Below are 12,258 nucleotides of genomic sequence, written 5' to 3' on the forward strand. Positions count from 1 at the left end.
TAATATTGAAATATTTTTCTGAAATGATATTTTCAGAAAAAATTTATTGAATTTTAAATGGCTTCATTGAATAAAAATTTTAGATCAATCAAAATGTTTTTTCTCAGCATCATCACTATGGCTTTTGCATACATCAACATCATTGACAACAATCATATCCACTACCATTCTGCTATTATTATCATCATCATGGCAATCGAAACTGTTTTTGTACGCAGAAGGGATAGCGTTGTCGTCATGGTGAACATGTATGGATTCATTGATTATAGCGGCACTTTTTCAATCGATTCGATGTTAAGGTTTCAAATTAAACCCAAAGGTATGAAGGTCTTTTTTATATTCATCTCCATTGTTATTGTATTTATGTATGCTTTTCAATTATATGATCGAATGAAAATTAACATCAAAACTAATCATTGTCAAAAAATAATTTCTGAATTATTATCTTGGATTTACAGATGATATCTTAAAACTCTGATGATATGATTGAACCACATTTTTTTTAACTTTTGGCCCTCATCCACCAATTCAATTAATTAATCCTCAGCAACAACAAAAGCATAGCTTTATTTTTATCCGTGTTTAATTGTATTGATTTTTTAATTGATTTTTTACATTTCTTTGTTGTTGTTGGATGTTGTCATTGATAATTTGATTGGTTGACATTCAATTTTCAAATCAACAAAAAAAATCATTAGAATCCTGTTTGATGATAATGAGATGTATAAACAGGTACATTCTATCAAACAGGATTCATTATTTCTTCGGTTTATTGATCCGAATTTCGATTTTTATATTCAATTCGATCAGCTCATTTTGATTGGGAATTTATTTTCGAAAAAAATTCATGAACATGTTTGCTGAATTTAATTTAAAATTAAAAATGTAATACATTAATGATTGAATGGGGAAAAAAATTTCACTTTGATGAAATTGAATCGATCAATTTTTAATCATAAAATTTTGAGAAAATGCCAAGCATAGAGATGAATTCAATTCATTTCATTTTTTACTATAAAATTTATTTTTCAAAAATTACTATGATGAAATATAAATAAAGATAAGGGAATTTCAATCATCCTAATATATCAATCAAATATGCGAATGCAATCTTTTCATGAATTATGTTGTTGATGCATAAATTGTGTAAATATACATGCATGTCTATTTCGTATATTTTGTTGTCTACTTGTGATGATAATTTCAATCAATAAGATAAATAACCAACTTGGTTGTAGAATAATTGTGTGAAAAAAACTAAGAAAAGAGAAATCCATCATTCAAAAGAGAAAAAATTGATTGATTGATTGATCAGAAATTGCTTAAAAATTAAGATGTTGCATTGACCATTGATTGATTGATCGATAGGCGGACAGAAGTATGTTTGTATAATCAAATAATTTATTCTGAGAAATACAAACATCATTAGGAAAAGATGAAGATAATTATAATGATTATGATAACAATGCAATCAATCAATCAAACAAACATTAACCCTTTTGTGGATGGAAAATGATGTTTTTTTTTTTATTAATTCAATTTCCGTTCACCGTTTTCGAATAGTTTTTTGTCTTGTATTTTGATATTAAAATTAGCGTCTACGGTGTTCGTGACTTTTGAATATTTGTTTGTTTGTTTAGAATTGTTGGTATATTTGTATATATGAAACCTTTTTATGTATATCATTTTAGTATCATGTTACCATCATTATTTCATCATCAAAATTTTCTTAAAATAATTGTCATGTGTGTTGACCATAAATGTAATTTTTATTTTTTTTTTGCTGATGAATAATGTTTAGATAATGATAATATGATGATGATGACAATCATTTTGTTGTATCAACAATTTCAATAATAACTAATTCTATTTTTATTGATATCACTTAATAACATGGAATAATTTGTTTAACTGTTTGACGTCTACTCTAAATATTATTTGTTTTAAAAAATGAATTATATTTGTACCATTGATTATCATTAGATGAATTGAAATTATTTGTTATTGTTATGTTAAAATACGTAATACTTGTTTTTATTGGTCTAATTTTTATTATTGATGCAACATGAAAAAAATGGTAAACAATCCGGTCAATGTCATCATTATAAATGTGATTTTTTTTGGAAAATAAAATTGATTCACATGACTATAAATTGGATTCGTACATTTACTAAATTTTACATCAATCCAAAACAAAAATCAAAACAAAACAAAAATGTCAACCATGATTTCTATCTGGAAAACATATATTTTATGTTCCAATTGTTGTTGATGCTGCTATTTCATTTGTATAAATCGAAAAGAATAAATGTATCAATATTGCTTGCACTCAAAATCTACAATTTGTTTATTATTCGTTTACAGCTAACTTATTTCTGAATAGAAAATTTTTTAAATACAGTTTAGGAATCATATAGATATATTGAAAAACGTAGTAGAACAAATATAGAATGATTTTATTCCAAACAAAGTAAATAACAATAAAACAAAAACAAAAATCTAAACCAAATCTATTTTGAAAAAAAGTAGAAGCATAGAACTTGTTGCTTCGAACACAAATTTTTTTATCCATGTTTTTCTGATTAGATTATATTGTTATTGAATTAATTTGTTTTATTAGAATTAATTATTGGATGATAAATATTGAAAAAACTAGATTCTATCATTTGATAAACATAATTATCTGATTTTATGGGATATTCCGTCATTATCATTTTGATGATCAGCTGAATATATATGAGTTTTGGTTTAAATTTTATGTTGCAAAGACGATGACGATGATTATTTTGGATATTATTCCAACATTTTCATACAAACATACAATCATGGTGTTGATGATGGCAATGATAGTGGCGATGGCGTCGCCATGATATTATTCAAGATTTTTCCTTTCTCTCTCTTTTTCCACTCTTTTTTTTGTACGGTTCGGTTTGTTTCGTCAATTTCTTCGATGCAACATCTTCACCGATTCGGCAAAACATACTAAAACATTTCTTTTTTTTCGTCTTCACCATCGTCGTCTTGGTTCGTTTGTTAAATGTATGTTTACGATAATTCTTCTTTAGGTTCAATTTTTATTTTTTTTTATTTTTGTTCATTTTCCTCCGCCGAGAGACTGTCGGTATATTTGATTTTGATGTATTTTGTATTATATCATAGGAGCATTTATTTCACGGCTATAAAATTCCGATTTACATAATGTCTATTTGAATTTGTAATCATATGATATTGAATTTTCAACATCATATTGACTGGCAAGAAATGCCTAAAATGAAATAATGATAACTGTTTCAACAAAAACAACCAAATTCAATTGATATTCGCCTACCTAATTGCTTGGATGTTATTTTGTACACAAATTTACCTTGTTAATTTACAATTTAAAAAACTAATTAATTATTATTCACAAGTCATTGTCCTCTTATTCAATTAATCGTCATGATTTTATCATAAATAACAGGTATGTTTTCATTCGGTTATTATTATTTCAATGTTTATATATTGTTGACAAAACTATCTATCATGAACGAATATTTATCATTTCATTGATGACAGAAATTTGCAAACATTTTTTTTTTTTTTTTTGTTTTTTGTTCATCATTTGGCAATCTAGATTTCATTGCATATTTGTGATCGAATGATTTTTCTCTATATATTTATATTTGTGTTTTTATATGAATGTATGTATTTTGGTTGTGTTTTTATTTTTATCTCAAATTGATTATACATTCTTATGTCAACAAAATCTATCCTTCATATTTATCATATAATGCAAGTATTGATATGTTGATTAAAATAATAATAATAATAAACAAATAAATTTGTAATTTCTTGATACGAAATGTCGGATTTTCCGATATTTTGTTTTGAATGGATCTTTTTTTTTCTTATGAGATACGGTTCACTTTTGATCCTTGAAAAAATTAGCTCAATATTTGATTAAGCTTGACACTTTTCATCATTCTGGTTAAAATAAAAAAATCAAACAATGATTTTTTGTTGTATTCATAATCAATTGCTGTGAATGGAAAATTTTACCAATCCCGGAACAAAAGAGTAATGATTTTCCGGGTTCGCCACAATTGATAATACATTTCTGTCATTTTGATTTTTTTTTCTTGTAGTGATAAAATAACTATGCAATCAATTGGCTAACAATTTGCAACAAATAAAAAAAATTCGTACATTATGTGTTGTAATCAATTTTTTAACAAAAAGAACAATGTTTTCAATTCATATACTATTCAATTTATGCTAAATGACATTATGTCATTCATATTTTTCCCGGTTTTCTGTGTTTGTTTATGTGTTCATCGATTTTTGACCTCGAATTGTTTGTCGTTTCTTTTTTTCATGTTCGACCTGTTTAAAAGAGAAAAAAAAATCGTATTTTTTATCCTATTCTTTTCTATTTTTGAAATAAATAGTAATAATAACAACTTGACATTGCTTGCTCAAGTGGTTCCTCAACTCTTTCAATCGAATATCAATGTGGGAAGTACATTTTTACTACTATGAGGCAACTACATTGCAAAACATCAAATAATGAACCAAGTTATTTCGAGTTTTGAATAGATAAACATAGCTTCTCGTATTTAATAATAAATCTTTAATTATGAAATGAATTGTTAAATCAATAAGGATTATAATTCATAGCTCAAAAAAAAGGATTTATAGAATTCATTTATGATGAATTTTTTTTAATCAAAAAACAAAAATACTCCCCTTTTTGGTGATGTGATGCGAGAATTTAAATCGTATTTGTTTTTCTCTTCAATTTTTTTTTGTTTCATTTTTTGGATCAATTCCAATGTTCAGAATTTCGATGCCTGTTGTTGACGTTGACTGTGAATGTTGTTTATACATAACATTAACAATAATAATAACAACAACAACAACTTGAGGGAGTATACCATGAATAGAATAATTTTTTTTTCTTCGTTTTATTTAGATGATGACGAAAGTGAATATTTCAGTTCTTATAATGTTCATATGATGATGATATTTTTAGATTTTTCAGAAAGAATAAAAAACCAAATTTTTTCTTCATCAAAATTTTTTTTCTTCATTTTTTTCCTGTTTGATTATGAAACATTTGTGTAACTAAATAAACAGTATGAGAAATTTTTTTCTTTTGTAAGAAAAATTCTTTTCTATAGAATAGAATTCCAATTTCTAATGTTTGTCTATGTAATTGGCCATACTTAAATGATTGCAAACATTGGCCATAATTTTATGAAATGTATAAGAATCAATCTAAATGGCTAATCATAATACCGTTATGAGTATGTGTGAAAGCTGCATGTTTATGTTTAGATATTGATTGCAACCATTTATCATCAAACAGTTGCCTAGATCAACTCCAAAAGAAAAAAAATTGACCCATAGATAAATTGGCAATATTTGTCAAATTTTTCTTTGCAATCACCAAATTCAAAACAATGATTATGGTAATGATGAACGCAATGATTAAAAATATAGGTTTTTGGAACAAGAATAAAGCTACTTAAAAATGTTTGCCTATTGAGCAAATTTTTTTAAAATCATGATTTCATGATAATTTTGATGATGAAATTATCGAGTAGCCATGTAATTTGGATAAAATTTTTACAAACACAGGTCTATAGATAGGTGAAATCGGTTTCATCCCCAAATAATTTTATTTACTTTATAATCATACTGTTACAACTTTTGCATAAATGACACTTGTTGCATTTCGCCTCATATCTGATGGCCTAATTGGTTATAACAAACTGTTTCACATGTTTGCACACTCAAGATCATTTGAAATTAGTCCATTTTGATGACAAATTCATAGAGTTGTAAAATTAAATATCGATCATATGATAATTTGAAAACTATTTTTTTTTCATTGCAATTTCGATAAAGGAAAAAAATGTTGACATTACAATCAATGTCAATGACGATTGCTGTTCAAGATGAACAAACAAATTGAGATTATTTATCATAAATGAAATCATATGAAAGATGAAATCAAATTTTTATGAGCGGATTGGAGATTCCACGTAATTTGATCAGCTATTTCGACTGTATTAGGTCAGTTCGACTTGCTATAATTCAGGAAATATTCTTTTCAAACGTTTGAAAACCATTTGCTTATAAATTTTCAGTTTCGTCGTTATTTAGTTGTGACATAGGATTGTTTCTATTAATGAATCTCGAATTTTTCAATAATTTTCTCTTTGTTTCATCTATTACATCTATCAAATCGGTTTGATGATTTCGTAACATGATGATGATTGCAAACGAAAATCGAAAACCATGACAATTATCATAATTACTATTATTTAAAATCGTATGTTTTGTTTAGGAAATAATCTTTCAACGCTAGTAGCTAAACTTTATTTCGTATAATTGGTCAACAATATTATCATCTTTTAAATTAGAAAAAATTCTGAAAAAATCTGCTACTTTTTTTCAAAAAAATTTCTAACTAAAAATTCTTTTTTAAAAATATCAAATTTCAAAGGTTCCCGGGGTACACAAACCGATAATAACATTGTTGTTAATTAATAAATGAAATCAAAAATTGTTAGATGCAATCAACCATTATTATCCATATGGATACTTTCATTGTATGGTATTAACAATAAAGATAAAAATTGTTTTTTATTCCTATATGTGTTTTGTGGATATAAATATACATGTCGTTATATTAACCGCAATCTTTGGATTTAGATTTAATTTTAAAAAAAAATTATCATTATAATAATCATAGCGATTTAATAAAAAAATCCATTTACTCCCATCATTAATCAATCTCATGACCAGAAATAAATTGTTTTCCATTTGTTTTCAATTCAATTAAAAAATATATAATCATCAGGTATATTACCTTTTTTTCATTCTATTCTATACATTGATAATCTATTATCTACATCAATCAGTTAATTTATAATGATGATGATGATGATGATTCCATTTAAAATCATTACGTCCATCCATCATTATCAGTGCTTATTATCGGAATTATCACGTGTATATAATATAATAATATAATCAATTACAAATAGGAGTGTTTATGTGTTCTCATTTTATTGTCTGTTAATATTATTATTATTTTCTACAACTACATCGAAATAGAAAATTAAAGAACAACAATCTTCGATCATTTCGGATGCTTGATATAAAAAGGTTTTTTTCAGTATCGTTTGATTTATTCATCAATAATTAATGTATTACATTCGAAAATAAATTTAATCTGTTAATATTCTTCATAAAAATGGCTTCGAAATCACTTTGATTTTTGCTTATTTTTTCCTTGTGATTTTCTGGGATTTTTGTTTTTGATTGATTGAAACCTGTGAAACTTTGTCGCAAGATGAGTCTAGCAATTGCATCGAATTTGATTTCTCCTCATAGTTTTAAATCTAATGACGTTCGCTGTCACTTTGAAAACAAAACGATCGATTCGATTCTGGAGAATCCTTATTTTAATGATGATGATGATGAGAAAATTGAGTTCGAAACATTCTCTTCATCTTCATCTTCAGTAGTTGATACTGTTGATGATGCGGATGTTAATTCGCATAATTTGCATGATGACCAACATGATAATGATTATCAATTTCCATTAGACAATAATGATGAAGATTTCAAAATTAATAATTATAATTTTGATCAACATGAAGGAAAACAACTGTCGCAATCATCAGCCTCATCAAAAACATCCGATACAATATCGACAACATTGGTTTCAAACGTCAAACATCATTATGATCATGAACAAAATGTTGAACATCAAAAGAACAAGACGCAATCGGTGATTGCAATCAATGATCGACGACATCAACACAAACTTTCTTGTTCATTATCCGATCAAGTTGAACTGCCATCAATCTGCCACATCCAATACAATCAAGAACAAGAGCGAGAAGAATCAATAATTATTGGCGAAAAAGAGACAAACGTGGATAGTTGTTATTTTTCTGGAAGTGATTTGTCATTATCTGAATCAAGTAGTAAAGGCATTTATCTTTCATTGGATGATCATCAATCATCTATAAAAATGTCACCATCATTGCCTACACCATTTGTTTACGGTGAATTAACTAGGTATGTTTAATAAAAAACTATCTTTTCAAAGATCCTCATTTTAATTAACATTAATCAAGACGCTGGCATGATGCTTGGTTATCAGATAACTCTAAAGATGAAAGAAATATTAATAGTAAGGAAACAAACTTGGCCACTGTCAAGCACGATGATAAGGATGTTACTGCAAATTATCATTTTATGACGAAGTCAAACTCGATTTCTTTTGACAAACACTTCAAATCAAACAACTCTTACGATGTCAATTATAATAATCCTATTACATATCAACGACGTTTAATAAGAGATATTCAGGCAAAATATCATAAAATTGATCTTTATCCAACCGAATCACAAATTTACGAGATGATACAGTTCGCTTCAAAATGTTCTCGGCGAAGAACATTGCATACGATTTCTGCAGCTGCCACAACCGAAACAACCAATTCAAAACAATTGAATAATAATGACAATGATAAACCAAGTGAAACTGGATTAACATTTGGAGAGTTTTGTTTCTTTGCTAGTGTTTTAACTACTAATGCCCGGTAAGATGACAATTCATTTCCACTATTTGAACATTACTTGATTGATTTTATGTTTTTGCATTCAAATTAGTGCATCACATAGCCGTCAATCCATGTCGAATCATGTCTCTTCCCTTCACATGGAACATTCGCAACCACAACTATTCAATCATGGTTTTCCGGTATCAATGGCTCATTATAATAATCGTAATAGCAGTCAAACACCCATTCATTATAGTTTTCCTTATTTAAGAGGTGGCCATCTGAGCAATCATCGCACTAGTCTAGTCGACCATCCTGGCAATTCTAATCAGAACAAATTTGATAGTAAGTTGTCATTATACTTGAAAGTGAACCATTTAAATTTATTTCAAATCATTAGTTTTTCTTGGCGGCTCCTGTAATCCGACCCGTTGGCGTTCAGATCTGGTGATGCCTGAATTGAAAAAGAAATGTCTCACCTATTATAATCCGGTAAGTGAATTTAAAAACCTACATCAAATACTGATGGTGATTTTTATTTTAAAAAAAGCAAGTCGATCATTGGGGGCCGGAGCTAATCGAAATGGAAAGCTATGCTAAACAGAATTCTGAAGTATTATTTTTCGTTGTCGATAATCAAACACGCGCAATTGCATCAATGATTGAAGTAGCTTTTATTGCAGCATTATCACGAAAATTAATTCTGGTCATCATTGATCTCGAACCTTGGTCTGAACAAATGGTAATCGGTAATGATCATATTTCTAAAGAAGAATATGAATATTTACGTCGTGGTCGTCAATATCTTCGTGATATTGTTGAACGCCAAGAAATCCCGATTTTCTGTGATATTTCTAAAGCTCTTCGATCTGCCATTCACGTCCTCGAAGAAAATGTTTGGCCACAAAATTTGGCACTTAGTGATGATGTCATACCTGTGAAAAATGGACGAATATCATTGGGTGAAAAAATTATTCAAGTTTATCAAGTATATAATCAGTCAAAAAATTCTAAGGAAGAAGAAGTAACGATGGAGGAACTTAATTTTGCTTACCTTAGTTGGACCCGACGAGAGATAACATCTGATTTATTGAGACAAATTGCAAGATGGCATCTAGCTCAAAAATCATCAGATGGAAAAACTGTTGATATAATCCCACCATTGGATCAGATTCCATTGGATTTTAATGATTTCTGCATCATTGTATCAGAATTGGAAATACAGTGGAATCGAATGCAGAATATTTCAGACGAAAACGAAATCAGTCAGAATGTTGAACGAATTTCGGAAGGATCCGAAAGTTCCGATACAGCTGGCAGAGATAGTTTTACAAGTACAACTACAATCGAAACTGATTCCGACAGCTGTATAACGTTGAATTCAAAGAAAAAAACCAAACCAAAGAAAAAATCTTCCAAAAGTGAAAAACGATCATCTTCAAATGAAACCACCAATACAGTCCTAAATCAATTTGTAGAGAAAGTTTCAGCTGTAATCAAATCATTGATCGATTCTGGTATCGGTATCAATAATGAATCAAATGTCCCTTCTGGAGGCACCAAAAAAGAAAAAAATAGAAAACGTCAAAATTCTTCACGAACAAACAAATCGAATTGTATAAAATATAATGACAAAACAGATGTGATTGGAAAAGTGAAAGATTCATCTTATCCACCACCAGAGGAATATCTGATGAGATCTAGTCAATCATTGAATCATTTGAATTTGGATATAGATTATTATCCTCATCAGTCCCAACAACATCGTCATCACCAACTATCATATCATTTAAGTCCACATCATCAAAATCAACATCATCACAATCATTATCATCTCACTCGTCATCGTAATTCGGTATCGCCATTTCGTAAATCTTCATCACCTCGTCTTGCCTACATGGACCAATCTAATATTAATTATGAAGATCCTCATGTTAATTATCGTCGGCGTTCTTACAATCAACATCGTTCATCGGCAACATTTTTGCCTCCATTACAATCATCGCATCGACAGCCAACCCCATTTATGATTTCATCATCATCACAAACATCAATAAATTCCATGAACGAGAATGGCTATGATCTTTATCTCGGTGGTTATTTGGATCCAACATTGTTACGGGATAAAATTATTCCGTTGCTCAAGTGAGTCATTAAATTTCTTTTAACATTTTGCTTATTCTAAATGAAAATTTTCCCTTCTACTATTTGATTACAGAAAAAATTCGATCACGTTCAGTTCGCCAAAGTTTGATAAACAAGCCAAATATGAACGTATGACACCATTGGAAGCGATCAACATTGAAAAATGTCGTTTACTTTTATTCGTCATACCGGAAGATTCATTAGATATTTCATCGATGATTGTGGTAATTTTTTTCTAATGCGTTTTTTAAATAATGATTCTTATCGAAAATATTTTTATTGTAAAAATAGGCCGCCCATTATGTTGGATTAGATTTCAAAGTGGTACTCTGTATTCAATATATCAATCCTGCCAAATCCAAATTGGCTTCAAAGGTAACAATTTTTTAATTAATGATCATATCATTCATTGTTCTTTGCTTTTTTTCTATTTATTCAACAAACAAATCAACAGTTGAGTCCAATGGCGATCAAGGATTATAATCGTGGTCGATCATATCTTTCGGACATGGCAACCAAATCTCATGTACCTGTTTTCGATGATATTGATGAAGCGATTGAATGTTGTATTGAACGTTGTCAAAGATGATTTATCATTTCATTGCCAAATATTATATAACATTTTTGAGATCAAAATGATTCTAGTCTTTATATTTAAAAACACGCACAATATTATACGACATTAATCTACCTAAATCTATTTTATTTCAGCTGTTCAGTTTTGATTTTTATTTCGAATTTTTCATCACATTCTCACATTGATGGTATATTTATCTGAATGACAATGGTTTCATTATTTTGTTATTTATTTTTTGTTGTTGCAAATGATTAAAATTTTTTGTCCATTTTCTCTGTTATCAATGATGTTTTGATTTCCATTAAAATTAAAAAATAAAACAAAGACAAAAAACTTGAACCACGAAGTTCATTTGACTTATGAAGATTTTCAAACCAATAATATATCAAGAAAAAAAAGTGATAGAAAAATGAATAAAATGTCTGCGTAAACAAAATTTTATGCTCGTATATCAAGCAAGCAAGCATCATCATCATCGATTCTTTGTGCAAGGAAAAAAGCACTGTCATTTGTTCCTGAAACTTGTGTTTACTCTATATTCATACTCTCTTATTCAATGATGATGATGATGTCACACAGCTCTCAAATCTCTCTAGATTCGAAACTTGTTTATTCATTCAAACACACATACGCACTCACATTTCAAATCTTTCCGATATGCACATTTTAATGTGCAAAGTTTAATTAGGAAAAATCGAAATTCAAATGGTGGTCCAAATTCTGCTGATTCATCTTTGAATGATTGTTCGAAACCGTACGCAGTCTTTATACTCGGAAAACTTTTGTTTTTATGTTCTTCAATGATTTTGATTAAGATTATACTATTGCACAAAGTTTAATTTATTTCAATATAAATATTTAAAAAAAAATTTAGTTGCTATTTACTGAAAATTTTCATATCATCTTTTTTGGATTCTCGGACTTTGAAAATTTATGGCAACATTTTCATGAAATCTGGTTGTTGATGTTTGA

General features: G+C 28.3%; 1 protein-coding gene across 4 annotated transcripts; it reads left to right on the forward strand.

Moving 5' to 3' along the window:
- Positions 1 to 57: 57 nt before the first annotated feature.
- On the forward strand, positions 58 to 11,566 carry raw (NDT-like domain-containing protein raw). Of its 4 annotated transcripts, none has more exons than XM_075820596.1 (9): positions 58 to 319; positions 7,599 to 8,076; positions 8,136 to 8,603; positions 8,674 to 8,909; positions 8,965 to 9,056; positions 9,115 to 10,709; positions 10,783 to 10,933; positions 11,001 to 11,084; positions 11,164 to 11,566. In XM_075820596.1, exons 1-9 carry the CDS (start codon positions 58 to 60, stop codon positions 11,296 to 11,298), a joined length of 3,501 nt encoding a protein of 1,166 aa, XP_075676711.1. In that variant the 3' UTR covers positions 11,299 to 11,566. The 4 variants fall into 4 exon arrangements, with proteins under 4 accessions (XP_075676711.1, XP_075676712.1, XP_075676714.1 ...); XM_075820597.1 differs by having other exon boundaries at positions 7,653 to 8,076; XM_075820599.1 differs by lacking the exon at positions 58 to 319 and adding an exon at positions 2,882 to 3,039.
- Positions 11,567 to 12,258: the final 692 nt, after the last annotated feature.

The sequence above is a fragment of the Dermatophagoides pteronyssinus genome, unplaced genomic scaffold (assembly GCF_027571235.1).
Source record: "Dermatophagoides pteronyssinus isolate colony J.1.1.1.1 unplaced genomic scaffold, Derpt_VIB-CSIC_2022.12 sq0007, whole genome shotgun sequence".
NCBI lineage: Eukaryota > Metazoa > Arthropoda > Arachnida > Sarcoptiformes > Pyroglyphidae > Dermatophagoides > Dermatophagoides pteronyssinus.

Bases quoted from the DNA above. Each gene is read 5' to 3' on its own strand.
- raw (XM_075820596.1), top strand. From the start codon at position 58: ATGGCTTCATTGAATAAAAATTTTAGATCAATCAAAATGTTTTTTCTC. The intron at 8,077-8,135 runs GTATGTTTAATA...ACATTAATCAAG, and splicing joins GTTTACGGTGAATTAACTAG to ACGCTGGCATGATGCTTGGT. The intron at 10,710-10,782 runs GTGAGTCATTAA...ATTTGATTACAG, and splicing joins AAAATTATTCCGTTGCTCAA to AAAAAATTCGATCACGTTCA.